The 16,757-nt window shown below is 47.7% G+C and overlaps 1 protein-coding gene across 1 annotated transcript in view; it reads right to left on the bottom strand.

The window, feature by feature from the left end:
- Positions 1-2,077: 2,077 nt before the first annotated feature.
- The window catches only part of st6galnac5a (ST6 (alpha-N-acetyl-neuraminyl-2,3-beta-galactosyl-1,3)-N-acetylgalactosaminide alpha-2,6-sialyltransferase 5a), a gene marked incomplete at its 5' end in the record, with an annotated part of 30,456 nt that continues 15,776 nt past the window's right edge, over positions 2,078-16,757 (bottom strand). Inside the window, 3 exons of the mRNA XM_029703908.1 lie at positions 2,078-3,120; positions 3,619-3,726; positions 7,537-7,715. Of these exons, the coding sequence (XP_029559768.1) occupies positions 2,892-3,120; positions 3,619-3,726; positions 7,537-7,715 (516 nt within the window). The remainder of the gene's footprint in view (positions 3,121-3,618; positions 3,727-7,536; positions 7,716-16,757) is intronic.

Consider the following 16,757-nt stretch of genomic DNA (forward strand, 5'->3'; position numbering starts at 1 on the left):
TTCCACTGTTGGACCATGGTTTACTCCATCAGCCCTTCCACTGTTGGACCATGGTTTACTCCATCAGCCCTTCCACTGTTCGACCATGGTTTACTCCATCAGCCCTTCCACTGTTTGACCATGGTCTACTCCATCAGCCCTTCCACTGTTGGACCATGGTCTACTCCATCTCTCAGCCCTTCCACTGTTGGACCATGGTCTACTCCATCAGCCATTCCACTGTTGGACCATGGTTTACTCCATCAGCCATTCCACTGTTGAACCATGGTTTACTCCATCAGCCCTTCCACTGTTGGACCATGGTTTACCCCATCAGCCCTTCCACTGTTGGACCATGGTTTACTCCATCAGCCCTTCCACTGTTCGACCATGGTTTACTCCATCAGCCCTTCCACTGTTTGACCATGGTCTACTCCATCAGCCCTTCCACTGTTGGACCATGGTCTACTCCATCTCTCAGCCCTTCCACTGTTGGACCATGGTCTACTCCATCAGCCATTCCACTGTTGGACCATGGTTTACTCCATCAGCCTTTCCACTGTTGGACCATGGTTTACTCCATCAGCCCTTCCACTGTTGGACCATGGTTTACCCCATCAGCCCTTCCACTGTTGGACCATGGTCTACTCCATCAGCCATTCCACTGTTGAACCATGGTTTACTCCATCAGCCATTCCACTGTTGGACCATGGTTTACTCCATCAGCCCTTCCACTGTTGGACCATGGTTTACTCCATCTCTCAGCCCACTGTTTGACCATGGTTTACTCCATCAGCCCTTCCAGTGTTGGACCATGGTTTACTCCATCTCTCAGCCCACTGTTTGACCATGGTTTACTCCATCAGCCCTTCCACTGTTTGACCATGGTTTACTCCATCAGCCCTTCCACTGTTGGACCATGGTCTACTCCATCTCTCAGCCCACTGTTTGACCATGGTTTACTCCATCAGCCCTTCCACTGTTGGACCATGGTCTACTCCATCAGCCCTTCCACTGTTGGACCATGGTTTACTCCATCAGCCCTTCCACTGTTGGACCATGGTTTACTCCATCAGCCCTTCCACTGTTGGACCATGGTTTACTCCATCAGCCCTTCCACTGTTGGACCATGGTTTACTCCATCAGCCCTTCCACTGTTGGACCATGGTTTACTCCATCAGCCCTTCCACTGTTGGACCATGGTCTACTCCATGTAGATCCATTAAGTGTGTTCCGTCTAGTAGCGGTTAGCAGCCTGTGGACCAACCAACCGTATTTGGTCCTTGCAGTTGTCCATGACAGATAACTAGAGGAGGACTGTGGATCCTCCCTGAAGGACTCTGTTCTGTATGGACCAGTACCAGTTGGACCAGTACCAGTTGGACCAGTACTAGTTGGACCAGTATCTGACCATTTGGACCAGTACCAGTTGGACCAGTACTAGTTGGACCAGTATCTGACCATTTGGACCAGTACCATTTGGACCAGTACCAGTTGGACCAGTACTAGTTGGACCAGTATCTGACCATTTGGACCAGTACCATTTGGACCAGTACCTGTTGGACCAGTACCAGTTGGACCAGTATCTGACCATTTGGACCAGTACCATTTGGACCAGTACCAGTTGGACCAGTACCAGTTGCGGTCAGAAGGTTTTGGACCATCCCATGCGGTCCAGCCTGCTCCAGCCTAGTCCTCAGTCCATCTGAGCTGCATCTCTTCCACTGACGCCCAGCGATCACCATCCCAGGTTAGCGGGGGTCAGAGGTTAGTGGTGGTCAGTGGTTAGCGGTGGTCAGTGGTTAGCGGTGGTTAGCGGGGGTCAGTGGTTAGCGGGCGTCAGTGGTTAGCGGTGGTCAGTGGTTAGCGGTGGTTAGCGGTGGTTAGCGGGGGTCAGCGGTTAGCGGGGGTCAGTGGTTAGCGTGGTCAGTGGTTAGTGTGGTCAGTGGTTAGTGGTGGTCAGCGGTTAGCGGGGTCAGTGGTTAGCGGGGGTCAGTGATTAGCGGGGGTCAGTGGTTAGCGGAGGTCAGTGGTTAGTGGGGGTCAGTGGTTAGCGGGGGTCAGTGGTTAGCGGGGGTCAGTGGTTAGCGGGGGTCAGCGATTAGCGGGGGTCAGTGGTTAGTGGTGGTCAGTGGTTAGCAGGGGTCAGCGGTCAGCGGAGGTCAGTGGTTAGCGGGATGGTCAGTGGTTAGCGGGATGGTCAGTGGTTAGCGGGGGTCAGCGGTTAGCGGGGGTCAGTGGTTAGTGGTGGTCAGCGGTTAGCAGGGGTCAGCGGTCAGCGGAGGTCAGTGGTTAGCGGGATGGTCAGTGGTTAGCGGGATGGTCAGTGGTTAGCGGTGGTCAGCGGAGGTCAGTGGTTAGCGGGATGGTCAGCGGTTAGCGTGGTCAGTGGTCAGCGGAGGTCGGTGGTTAGTCGGGGTCAGCGGTTAGCGGTGGTCAGCGGTCAGCGGAGGTCAGCGGTTAGCAGGGGTCAGTGGTTAGCGTGGTCAGCGGAGGTCAGTGGTTAGCGGGATGGTCAGTGGTTAGCAGGGGTCAGTGGTTAGCGGAGGTCAGTGGTTAGCGGTGGTCAGCGGTCAGCGGAGGTCAGCGGTTAGCAGGGGTCAGTGGTTAGCGGGATGGTCAGTGGTTAGCAGGGGTCAGTGGTTAGCGTGGTCAGTGGTTAGCGGTGGTCAGCGGAGGTCAGTGGTTAGCGGTGGTCAGCGGTTAGCGGAGGTCAGTGGTTAGCGTGGTCAGTGGTTAGCAGGGTCAGCGGTTAGCAGGGGTCAGTGGTTAGCAGGGGTCAGTGGTTAGCGATGGTCAGCGGAGGGTAGTGGTTAACGTAGGTCAGTGGTTAGCGTGGTCAGCGGTTAGCGTGGTCAGTGGTTAGCAGGGTCAGCGGTTAGCAGGGGTCAGCGGTTAGCGGGGGTCTGCGGTTAGCGGAGGTCAGTGGTTAGCGTGGTCAGCGGCGGGGGCTCCCAGTCAGGCTGGTAGAAGTGGATGTTGAAGGTTCGAGCCCAGCTGGTGAAGACCCTCTTCTCTGTGATAAAGCGGTGATGGCTGCCACTGCGGTCTCGCTCATGGCTGATGTACATGGCACACTCCTCTGGACCGAGGGGCTCGTAGTAGTGGTAGGGAGAGGGGGAGGACGGGGGCTGGGGCTCTCTAGGAGGGGAACAGAAACACAGGATAGATTATTTGAGAGAGAGAGAGATAGATAGGGAGAGAGAGAGAGACATAGGGAGAGAGAGAGAGACAGAGAGAGAGAGAGTGCGAGAGAGAGACATAGGGAGAGAGAGAGAGAGAGACACATAGGGAGAGAGAGAGAGAGAGGGAGAGAGAGAGAGACATAGGGAGTGAGAGAGAGACATAGGGAGAGAGATAGAGAGAGAGAGACATAGGGAGAGAGAGAGAGAGAGACATAGGGAGAGACAGACAGAGACAGAGAGAGAGAGAGAGAGAGAGAGAGACAGAGAGAGAGAGAGAGAGAGAGAGAGAGACAGAGAGAGACAGAGAGAGAGAGAGACAGAGAGAGAGAGAGACAGAGAGAGAGAGAGAGAGGAGGGAGAGAGACAGACAGACAGAGAGAGAGAGACAGAGAGGAGAGAGAGAGAGAGACAGAGAGAGAGAGAGAGACAGAGATCAGTTCAGGTCAGATCTCACCTGCAGTGGTCTGGAGCCACCATGCCATAGACATTGATGCGGTCACACAGCTCCATAGCTATGGTCATAGTGAACCAACCAGTACTCAACCACGAGTTAGAGATACGCCTGGAGGAGGGAGAGAGGGAGGGGGAGGGGGAGGGAGAGAGGAGGGGGAGGGAGGGAGGAGGGGGAGGGGGAGGGAGGGGGAGGGAGAGAGGGAGAGAGGGAGGGAGAGAGGGAGGGGGAGAGGGAGGGAGAGAGGGAGGGAGAGAGGGAGGGGGAGGGAGGGGGAGGGAGAGAGGGAGGGAGAGAGGGAGAGAGGGAGGGGGAGGGAGAGAGGGAGGGGGAGGGAGGGAGGGAGAGAGGGAGGGAGGAGGGAGGGAGAGAGGGAGAGAGAGAGGGAGGGGGAGGGAGAGAGGGAGAGAGGGAGGGGGAGGGAGGGGGAGGGAGAGAGGGAGAGAGGGAGGGGGAGGGAGGGAGAGAGGGAGGGAGAGAGGAAAAATGGTGGTGGGGGGGATAGAGAGAGAGGGGAAGAGGAGGTGGAATGAGGTTATAGAAGATATCTGATTATCTGGCATAGGTAATCAGTAACTCCCATGTCCATGTAAACTCGTCCACCAGACGTCGCTCCTCAGTAAAAGACACATGACAGCCCGATTGGAGTTTGCCAAAAGGCACCTAAAGACTCTCAGACCATGAGAAACAAGATTCACTGGTCTGATGAAACCAAGATTGAACTATTTGGCCTGAATGCCAAGCGTCACGTCTACAGGAAATCTGTGGCTTTAGATAAATGTACTTAAAACCCTATTGAAGGAATACTCCTTTAGGAAATCTGCTGGACCGGCAAATGGAAGGGTTTTCAGCGGTTGAATTACATTTATTCAAGGGAACCAAGTGTGTAGGAGAGGCGTGCATAAGAAAGGCCGACATTTCCTACGACTGAATCGGGCGCTAAATCCTCTCCAAAGTGATTTTCCTGGTGGTGTCTGAAGGGAGCCTGGTGTAATCAGGACTTGTGTCCCCAATGGCCCCCCTATTCCCTATATAGTGTACTACATTTGACCAGAGATGACTATGAGTCCTGGTCAAATGTAGTGCACTATGTAGGGAATAGGGGGGCCATTTAATCAGATAGGATCCCAGGTGCAGACTTCCAGAGCCACGCCTCAGAGCGAGAGAGAGAGGGAAACAAAGCCTTTCATGCTTTTTGTTTTGTTCAGTATCAATGGGTAGAGATTCAGAATGGAGCACACTATGAGCGAGCGAGATGCCTAACTGCCCCCACTATCTGAGGGAGATGAAACTGTTTCACTATCTGAGGGAGATGAAACTCTGACCCACTATCTGAGGGAGATCCTGAAGCATGCATGAGAGCACCAGCTGTTCTGGACAACTATGTGATTACGCTCTCCGTAGCCGATGTGAGCAAGACCTTCAAACAGGTCAACATTCACAAAGCCGCGGGGCCAGACGGATTACCAGGACGTGTACTCAGAGCATGCGCGGACCAACTGGCATGAGTTTTCACTGACATTTTCAACCTCTCCCTGACTGAGTCTGTAATACCTACATGTTTCAAACAGACCACCATAGTCCATGTGCCCAAGAGAGCGAAGGTAACCAGCTTAAATGATTACAGCCCCGTGGCACTCACATCAGTAGCCATGAAGTGCTTTGAAAGGCTGGTCATGGCTCACATCAACACCATCACATAAACCCTGGACCCACTCCAATTCACATACCACCCCACAGATCCACATATGACGCAATCTCAATCGCACTCCACACTGTCCTTTCCCACCTGGACAAAAGGAACACCTATGTGAGAATGCTGTTCATTTATTACAGCTCAGCATTCAAAACCATAGTGCCCACGAAGCTCATTACTAAGCTAAGGACTCTAGGACTAAACACCTCCCTCTGCAACTGGATCCTGGACTTCCTGATGGGCCGCCCCCAGGTGGTGAGGGTAGGTAACAACACGTCTGCCACTCTGATCCTCAACACTGGGGCCCCTCAGGGGTGTGTACTTAGTCCCCTCTGTACTCCCTGTTCACCCACGACTGCATGGCCAAACACGACTCCAACACCATCATTAAGTTTTCTGACGACACAACAGTGGTAGGCCTGATCACCGACAACGATGAGACAGCTAATAGGGAGGAGGTCAGAGACCTGGCAGTGTGGTGCCTTTCTGTCAATGTGAGCAAGACAAAGGAGATGATCGTGGACTTCAGGAAAAGGAAGGCCGAAGAGGCCCCCATTAACACCTATGGGACTGAAGTGGAGCGGGTCGAGAGTTTCAAGTTCCTTGGTGTCCACATCACCAACAAACTAGCATGGTCCAAACATACCAAGACAGTCATGAAGAGGGCACGACAACACATTTTCCCCCTCAGGAGACTGAAAAGATTTGGCATGGGTCCCCAGATCCTCAAAAAGTTATACAGCAGCACCATCGAGAGCATCCTGACCGGTTGCATCACCGCCTGGTATGGCAACTGCTTGGCATCCGACCGTAAGGCGCTACAGAGGGCAGTGGGTATGGCACACTATATCACTGGGGCCAAGCTTCCTGCCATCCAGGACCTCTATACCAGGCGGTGTCAAGGAAGACCCCAAAAATGTTCAAAGACTCCAGTCACCCAAGTTATAGACTGTTCTCTCTGCTACCACACGGCAAGCGGTACCGGAGCACCAACTCTAGGACCATAAGGCTCCTTAACAGCCCCCCCCCCTCACTTTGTTTTTACACTGCTGCTGCTCGCTGTTTATTACCTATGCAGTCACTTTACAAATCACCTCGACTAACCTGTACCCCAGCACATTGACTCGGTACCGGTACCCCCTGTATATAGCCTCATCACAACCTGGTAACCCTTGTATAGAGCCTCCACATTGACTCTGTACCGTAACACACTGTATATAGCCTCCACATTGACTCTGTACCGGTACCCCCTGTATATAGCCTCCACATTGACTCTGTACCGTAACACACTGTATATAGCCTCCACACTGACTCTGTACCGTAACACCCTGTATATAGCCTCCACATTGACTCTGTACCGTAACACCCTGTATATAGCCTCCACATTGACTCTGTACCGTAACACCCTGTATATAGCCTCCACACTGACTCTGTACCGTAACACCCTGTATATAGCCTCCACATTGACTCTGTACCGTAACACCCTGTATATAGCCTCCACATGGACTCTGTACCAGTAACCCCCTGTATATAGCCTCATCACTACCTGGTAACCCCTGTATATAGCCTCCACATTGACTCTGTACCCCTGTATATAGCCTCCACATTGACTCTGTACCGGTACCCCCTGTATATAGCCTCCACATTGACTCTGTACCGTAACACCCTGTATATAGCCTCCACACTGACTCTGTACCGTAACACCCTGTATATAGCCTCCACATGGACTCTGTACCAGTAACCCCCTGTATATAGCCTCATTATTGTTATGTACATTTACTTTTTGATTTAGTTAACTTTTTTTTCCATTAGTTTATTTAGTAAATATATTAGTAACTCAATTTCTTAAACTGCATTGTTGGTTAAGGGCTTGTAAGTAAGCATTTCACCGTAAGGTCTACACCTGTTATATTCAGCACATGTGACAAATACAATTTGATTTGATTACATTTTTTGGATTTGAGATTAAGTTCTTTCTTCAAAATCAATCATATATATATTTGAAGAAGAAAAAAGCCAAAATGTTGCCAATTCTGATCACGACTTCTAATGTAACTTTTGTAATGTTTTCCTTTCTTTAAAGGAAGCAGTTTACTTATTTATTCAAACTTACTTTGGGAGATAACGCAAATCTTCAAGTCTCATTCACGGTTCATCTCTGACTCCGAGCGACTCCTGTCACACTCAGCATTTTTACAGTACTCTAGCTTGCAGGTAAAACTCACCTGTCCTTGCCCGTCTCCTTCTTGAAGAGTTCGTCAAACTGCAGCATCTTCTGCCTGGAGATCATGTAGACTTTTAGTTTGGGCAGCACCTGGTTCATCAACCTCAGGTTATTGTAGACCAGACCTTTCCCATCCCGCCGCATGTAACTACTGGGCCCCCAGAAGATAAACACTGTGTCCTGGAGGGAGGAGAATGTAATGTTACTACTGATAAACACTGGGTCCTGGAGGGAGGAGAATGTAATGTTACTACTGATAAACACTGGGTCCTGGAGGGAGGAGAATGTAATGTTACTACTGATAAACACTGGGTCCTGGAGGGAGGAGAATGTAATGTACTACTGATAAACACTGGGTCCTGGAGGGAGGAGAATGTAATGTTACTACTGATAAACACTGGGTCCTGGAGGGAGGAGAATGTAATGTTACTACTGATAAACACTGGGTCCTGGAGGGAGGAGAATGTAATGTTACTACTGATAAACACTGGGTCCTGGAGGGAGGAGAATGTAATGTTACTACTGATAAACACTGTGTCCTGGAGGGAGGAGAATGTAATGTTACTACTGATAACACTGGGTCCTGGAGGGAGGAGAATGTAATGTTACTACTGATAAACACTGTGTCCTGGAGGGAGGAGAATGTAATGTTACTACTGATAAACACTGTGTCCTGGAGGGAGGAGAATGTAATGTTACTACTGATAAACACTGTGTCCTGGAGGGAGGAGAATGTAATGTTACTACTGATAAACACTGTGTCCTGGGGGAGGAGAATGTAATGTTACTACTGATAAACACTGGGTCCTGGAGGGAGGAGAATGTAATGTTACTACTGATAAACACTGGGTCCTGGAGGGAGAATGTAATGTTACTACTGATAAACACTGGGTCCTGGAGGGAGGAGAATGTAATGTTACTACTGATAAACACTGGGTCCTGGAGGGAGGAGAATGTAATGTTACTACTGATAAACACTGTGTCCTGGAGGGAGGAGAATGTAATGTACTACTGATAAACAATGGGGGAGAATGTAGTTACTACTGATAAACACTGGGTCCTGGAGGGAGGAGAATGTAATGTTACTACTGATAAACACTGGGTCCTGGAGGGAGGAGAATGTAATGTACTACTGATAAACACTGGGTCCTGGAGGGAGGAGAATGTAATGTTACTACTGATAAACACTGGGTCCTGGAGGGAGGAGAATGTAATGTTACTACTGATAAACCCACTGGGTCCTGGAGGGAGGAGAATGTAATGTTACTACTGATAAACACGGGTCCTGGAGGGAGGAGAAGGTAATGTTACTACTGATAAACACTGGGTCCTGGAGGGAGGAGAATGTAATGTTACTACTGATAACACACTGGGGTCCTGGAGGGAGGAGAATGTAATGTTACTACTGATAAACACTGGGTCCTGGAGGGAGGAGAATGTAATGTTACTACTGATAAACACTGGGTCCTGGAGGGAGGAGAATGTAATGTTACTACTGATAAACACTGGGTCCTGGAGGGAGGAGAATGTAATGTTACTACTGATAAACACTGGGTCCTGGAGGGAGGAGAATGTAATGTTACTACTGATAAACACTGGGTCCTGGAGGGAGGAGAATGTAATGTTACTACTGATAAACACTGGGTCCTGGAGGGAGGAGAATGTAATGTTACTACTGATAAACACTGGGTCCTGGAGGGAGGAGAATGTAATGTTACTACTGATAAACACTGGGTCCTGGAGGGAGGAGAATGTAATGTTACTACTGATAAACACTGGGTCCTGGAGGGAGGAGAATGTAATGTTACTACTGATAAACACTGGGTCCTGGAGGGAGGAGAATGTAATGTTACTACTGATAAACACTGGGTCCTGGAGGGAGGAGAATGTAATGTTACTACTGATAAACACTGGGTCCTGGAGGGAGGAGAATGTAATGTTACTACTGATAAACACTGGGTCCTGGAGGGAGGAGAATGTAATGTTACTACTGATAAACACTGGGTCCTGGAGGGAGGAGAATGTAATGTTACTACTGATAACACTGGGTCCTGGAGGGAGGAGAATGTAATGTTACTACTGATAAACACTGGGTCCTGGAGGGAGGAGAATGTAATGTTACTACTGATAAACACTGGGTCCTGGAGGGAGGAGAATGTAATGTTACTACTGATAAACACTGGGTCCTGGAGGGAGGAGAATGTAATGTTACTACTGATAAACACTGGGTCCTGGAGGGAGGAGAATGTAATGTTACTACTGATAAACACTGGTTCCTGGAGGGAGGAGAATGTAATGTTACTACTGATAAACACTGGGTCCTGGAGGGAGGAGAATGTAATGTTACTACTGATAAACACTGGGTCCTGGAGGGAGGAGAATGTAATGTTACTACTGATAAACACTGGGTCCTGGAGGGAGGAGAATGTAATGTTACTACTGATAAACACTGGGTCCTGGAGGGAGGAGAATGTAATGTTACTACTGATAAACACTGGGTCCTGGAGGGAGGAGAATGTAATGTTACTACTGATAAACACTGGGTCCTGGAGGGAGGAGAATGTAATGTTACTACTGATAAACACTGGGTCCTGGAGGGAGGAGAATGTAATGTTACTACTGATAAACACTGGGTCCTGGAGGGAGGAGAATGTAATGTTACTACTGATAAACACTGGGTCCTGGAGGGAGGAGAATGTAATGTTACTACTGATAAACACTGGGTCCTGGAGGGAGGAGAATGTAATGTTACTACTGATAAACACTGGGTCCTGGAGGGAGGAGAATGTAATGTTACTACTGATAAACACTGGGTCCTGGAGGGAGGAGAATGTAATGTTACTACTGATAACACTGGGTCCTGGAGGGAGGAGAATGTAATGTTACTACTGATAAACACTGGGTCCTGGAGGGAGGAGAATGTAATGTTACTACTGATAAACACTGGGTCCTGGAGGGAGGAGAATGTAATGTTACTACTGATAAACACTGGGTCCTGGAGGGAGGAGAATGTAATGTTACTACTGATAAACACTGGGTCCTGGAGGGAGGAGAATGTAATGTTACTACTGATAAACACTGGGTCCTGGAGGGAGGAGAATGTAATGTTACTACTGATAAACACTGGGTCCTGGAGGGAGGAGAATGTAATGTTACTACTGATAAACACTGGGTCCTGGAGGGAGGAGAATGTAATGTTACTACTGATAAACACTGGGTCCTGGAGGGAGGAGAATGTAATGTTACTACTGATAAACACTGGGTCCTGGAGGGAGGAGAATGTAATGTTACTACTGATAAACACTGGGTCCTGGAGGGAGGAGAATGTAATGTTACTACTGATAAACACTGGGTCCTGGAGGGAGGAGAATGTAATGTTACTACTGATAAACACTGGGTCCTGGAGGGAGGAGAATGTAATGTTACTACTGATAAACACTGGGTCCTGGAGGGAGGAGAATGTAATGTTACTACTGATAAACACTGGGTCCTGGAGGGAGGAGAATGTAATGTTACTACTGATAAACACTGGGTCCTGGAGGGAGGAGAATGTAATGTTACTACTGATAAACACTGGTCCTGGAGGGAGGAGAATGTAATGTTACTACTGATAAACACTGGGTCCTGGAGGGAGGAGAATGTAATGTTACTACTGATAAACACTGGGTCCTGGAGGGAGGAGAATGTAATGTTACTACTGATAAACACTGGGTCCTGGAGGGAGGAGAATGTAATGTTACTACTGATAAACACTGGGTCCTGGAGGGAGGAGAATGTAATGTTACTACTGATAAACACTGGGTCCTGGAGGGAGGAGAATGTAATGTTACTACTGATAAACACTGGGTCCTGGAGGGAGGAGAATGTAATGTTACTACTGATAAACACTGGGTCCTGGAGGGAGGAGAATGTAATGTTACTACTGATAAACACTGGGTCCTGGAGGGAGGAGAATGTAATGTTACTACTGATAAACACTGGGTCCTGGAGGGAGGAGAATGTAATGTTACTACTGATAAACACTGGGTCCTGGAGGGAGGAGAATGTAATGTTACTACTGATAAACACTGGGTCCTGGAGGGAGGAGAATGTAATGTTACTACTGATAAACACTGGGTCCTGGAGGGAGGAGAATGTAATGTTACTACTGATAAACACTGGGTCCTGGAGGGAGGAGAATGTAATGTTACTACTGATAAACACTGGGTCCTGGAGGGAGGAGAATGTAATGTTACTACTGATAAACACTGGGTCCTGGAGGGAGGAGAATGTAATGTTACTACTGATAAACACTGGGTCCTGGAGGGAGGAGAATGTAATGTTACTACTGATAAACACTGGGTCCTGGAGGGAGGAGAATGTAATGTTACTACTGATAAACACTGGGTCCTGGAGGGAGGAGAATGTAATGTTACTACTGATAAACACTGGGTCCTGGAGGGAGGAGAATGTAATGTTACTACTGATAAACACTGGGTCCTGGAGGGAGGAGAATGTAATGTTACTACTGATAAACACTGGGTCCTGGAGGGAGGAGAATGTAATGTTACTACTGATAAACACTGGGTCCTGGAGGGAGGAGAATGTAATGTTACTACTGATAAAACACTGGGTCCTGGAGGGAGGAGAATGTAATGTTACTACTGATAAACACTGGTCTGGAGGAGGAGAATGTAATGTTACTACTGATAAACACTGGGTCCTGGAGGGAGGAGAATGTAATGTTACTACTGATAAACACTGGGTCCTGGAGGGAGGAGAATGTATGTTACTACTGATAAACACTGGGTCCTGGAGGGAGGAGAATGTAATGTTACTACTGATAAACACTGGGTCCTGGAGGGAGGAGAATGTAATGTTACTACTGATAAACACTGGGTCCTGGAGGGAGGAGAATGTAATGTTACTACTGATAAACACTGGGTCCTGGAGGGAGGAGAATGTAATGTTACTACTGATAAACACTGGGTCCTGGAGGGAGGAGAATGTAATGTTACTACTGATAAACACTGTGTCCTGGAGGGAGGAGAATGTAATGTTACTACTGATAAACACTGGGTCCTGGAGGGAGGAGAATGTAATGTTACTACTGATAAACACTGGGTCCTGGAGGGAGGAGAATGTAATGTTACTACTGATAAACACTGGGTCCTGGAGGGAGGAGAATGTAATGTTACTACTGATAAACACTGGGTCCTGGAGGGAGGAGAATGTAATGTTACTACTGATAAACACTGGGTCCTGGAGGGAGGAGAATGTAATGTTACTACTGATAAACACTGGGTCCTGGAGGGAGGAGAATGTAATGTTACTACTGATAAACACTGGGTCCTGGAGGGAGGAGAATGTAATGTTACTACTGATAAACACTGGGTCCTGGAGGGAGGAGAATGTAATGTTACTACTGATAAACACTGGGTCCTGGAGGGAGGAGAATGTAATGTTACTACTGATAAACACTGGGTCCTGGAGGGAGGAGAATGTAATGTTACTACTGATAAACACTGGGTCCTGGAGGGAGGAGAATGTAATGTTACTACTGATAAACACTGGGTCCTGGAGGGAGGAGAATGTAATGTTACTACTGATAAACACTGGGTCCTGGAGGGAGGAGAATGTAATGTTACTACTGATAAACACTGGGTCCTGGAGGGAGGAGAATGTAATGTTACTACTGATAAACACTGGGTCCTGGAGGGAGGAGAATGTAATGTTACTACTGATAAACACTGGGTCCTGGAGGGAGGAGAATGTAATGTTACTACTGATAAACACTGGGTCCTGGAGGGAGGAGAATGTAATGTTACTACTGATAAACACTGGGTCCTGGAGGGAGGAGAATGTAATGTTACTACTGATAAACACTGGGTCCTGGAGGGAGGAGAATGTAATGTTACTACTGATAAACACTGGGTCCTGGAGGGAGGAGAATGTAATGTTACTACTGATAAACACTGGGTCCTGGAGGGAGGAGAATGTAATGTTACTACTGATAAACACTGGGTCCTGGAGGGAGGAGAATGTAATGTTACTACTGATAAACACTGGGTCCTGGAGGGAGGAGAATGTAATGTTACTACTGATAAACACTGGGTCCTGGAGGGAGGAGAATGTAATGTTACTACTGATAAACACTGGGTCCTGGAGGGAGGAGAATGTAATGTTACTACTGATAAACACTGGGTCCTGGAGGGAGGAGAATGTAATGTTACTACTGATAAACACTGGGTCCTGGAGGGAGGAGAATGTAATGTTACTACTGATAAACACTGGGTCCTGGAGGGAGGAGAATGTAATGTTACTACTGATAAACACTGGGTCCTGGAGGGAGGAGAATGTAATGTTACTACTGATAAACACTGGGTCCTGGAGGGAGGAGAATGTAATGTTACTACTGATAAACACTGGGTCCTGGAGGGAGGAGAATGTAATGTTACTACTGATAAACACTGGGTCCTGGAGGGAGGAGAATGTAATGTTACTACTGATAAACACTGGGTCCTGGAGGGAGGAGAATGTAATGTTACTACTGATAAACACTGGGTCCTGGAGGGAGGAGAATGTAATGTTACTACTGATAAACACTGGGTCCTGGAGGGAGGAGAATGTAATGTTACTACTGATAAACACTGGGTCCTGGAGGGAGGAGAATGTAATGTTACTACTGATAAACACTGTGTCCTGGAGGGAGGAGAATGTAATGTTACTACTGATAAACACTGGGTCCTGGAGGGAGGAGAATGTAATGTTACTACTGATAAACACTGTGTCCTGGAGGGAGGAGAATGTAATGTTACTACTGATAAACACTGGGTCCTGGAGGGAGGAGAATGTAATGTTACTACTGATAAACACTGGGTCCTGGAGGGAGGAGAATGTAATGTTACTACTGATAAACACTGGGTCCTGGAGGGAGGAGAATGTAATGTTACTACTGATAAACACTGGGTCCTGGAGGGAGGAGAATGTAATGTTACTACTGATAAACACTGGGTCCTGGAGGGAGGAGAATGTAATGTTACTACTGATAAACACTGGGTCCTGGAGGGAGGAGAATGTAATGTTACTACTGATAAACACTGGGTCCTGGAGGGAGGAGAATGTAATGTTACTACTGATAAACACTGGGTCCTGGAGGGAGGAGAATGTAATGTTACTACTGATAAACACTGGGTCCTGGAGGGAGGAGAATGTAATGTTACTACTGATAAACACTGGGTCCTGGAGGGAGGAGAATGTAATGTTACTACTGATAAACACTGGGTCCTGGAGGGAGGAGAATGTAATGTTACTACTGATAAACACTGGGTCCTGGAGGGAGGAGAATGTAATGTTACTACTGATAAACACTGGGTCCTGGAGGGAGGAGAATGTAATGTTACTACTGATAAACACTGGGTCCTGGAGGGAGGAGAATGTAATGTTACTACTGATAAACACTGGGTCCTGGAGGGAGGAGAATGTAATGTTACTACTGATAAACACTGGGTCCTGGAGGGAGGAGAATGTAATGTTACTACTGATAAACACTGGGTCCTGGAGGGAGGAGAATGTAATGTTACTACTGATAAACACTGGGTCCTGGAGGGAGGAGAATGTAATGTTACTACTGATAAACACTGGGTCCTGGAGGGAGGAGAATGTAATGTTACTACTGATAAACACTGGGTCCTGGAGGGAGGAGAATGTAATGTTACTACTGATAAACACTGGGTCCTGGAGGGAGGAGAATGTAATGTTACTACTGATAAACACTGGGTCCTGGAGGGAGGAGAATGTAATGTTACTACTGATAAACACTGGGTCCTGGAGGGAGGAGAATGTAATGTTACTACTGATAAACACTGGGTCCTGGAGGGAGGAGAATGTAATGTTACTACTGATAAACACTGGGTCCTGGAGGGAGGAGAATGTAATGTTACTACTGATAAACACTGGGTCCTGGAGGGAGGAGAATGTAATGTTACTACTGATAAACACTGGGTCCTGGAGGGAGGAGAATGTAATGTTACTACTGATAAACACTGGGTCCTGGAGGGAGGAGAATGTAATGTTACTACTGATAAACACTGGGTCCTGGAGGGAGGAGAATGTAATGTTACTACTGATAAACACTGGGTCCTGGAGGGAGGAGAATGTAATGTTACTACTGATAAACACTGGGTCCTGGAGGGAGGAGAATGTAATGTTACTACTGATAAACACTGGGTCCTGGAGGGAGGAGAATGTAATGTTACTACTGATAAACACTGGGTCCTGGAGGGAGGAGAATGTAATGTTACTACTGATAAACACTGGGTCCTGGAGGGAGGAGAATGTAATGTTACTACTGATAAACACTGGGTCCTGGAGGGAGGAGAATGTAATGTTACTACTGATAAACACTGGGTCCTGGAGGGAGGAGAATGTAATGTTACTACTGATAAACACTGGGTCCTGGAGGGAGGAGAATGTAATGTTACTACTGATAAACACTGGGTCCTGGAGGGAGGAGAATGTAATGTTACTACTGATAAACACTGTGTCCTGGAGGGAGGAGAATGTAATGTTACTACTGATAAACACTGGGTCCTGGAGGGAGGAGAATGTAATGTTACTACTGATAAACACTGGGTCCTGGAGGGAGGAGAATGTAATGTTACTACTGATAAACACTGGGTCCTGGAGGGAGGAGAATGTAATGTTACTACTGATAAACACTGGGTCCTGGAGGGAGGAGAATGTAATGTTACTACTGATAAACACTGGGTCCTGGAGGGAGGAGAATGTAATGTTACTACTGATAAACACTGGGTCCTGGAGGGAGGAGAATGTAATGTTACTACTGATAAACACTGGGTCCTGGAGGGAGGAGAATGTAATGTTACTACTGATAAACACTGGGTCCTGGAGGGAGGAGAATGTAATGTTACTACTGATAAACACTGGGTCCTGGAGGGAGGAGAATGTAATGTTACTACTGATAAACACTGGGTCCTGGAGGGAGGAGAATGTAATGTTACTACTGATAAACACTGGGTCCTGGAGGGAGGAGAATGTAATGTTACTACTGATAAACACTGGGTCCTGGAGGGAGGAGAATGTAATGTTACTACTGATAAACACTGGGTCCTGGAGGGAGGAGAATGTAATGTTACTACTGATAAACACTGGGTCCTGGAGGGAGGAGAATGTAATGTTACTACTGATAAACACTGGGTCCTGGAGGGAGGAGAATGTAAT

This window comes from Salmo trutta, chromosome 21, assembly GCF_901001165.1.
Source record: "Salmo trutta chromosome 21, fSalTru1.1, whole genome shotgun sequence".
In the NCBI taxonomy this organism is placed as follows: domain Eukaryota; kingdom Metazoa; phylum Chordata; class Actinopteri; order Salmoniformes; family Salmonidae; genus Salmo; species Salmo trutta.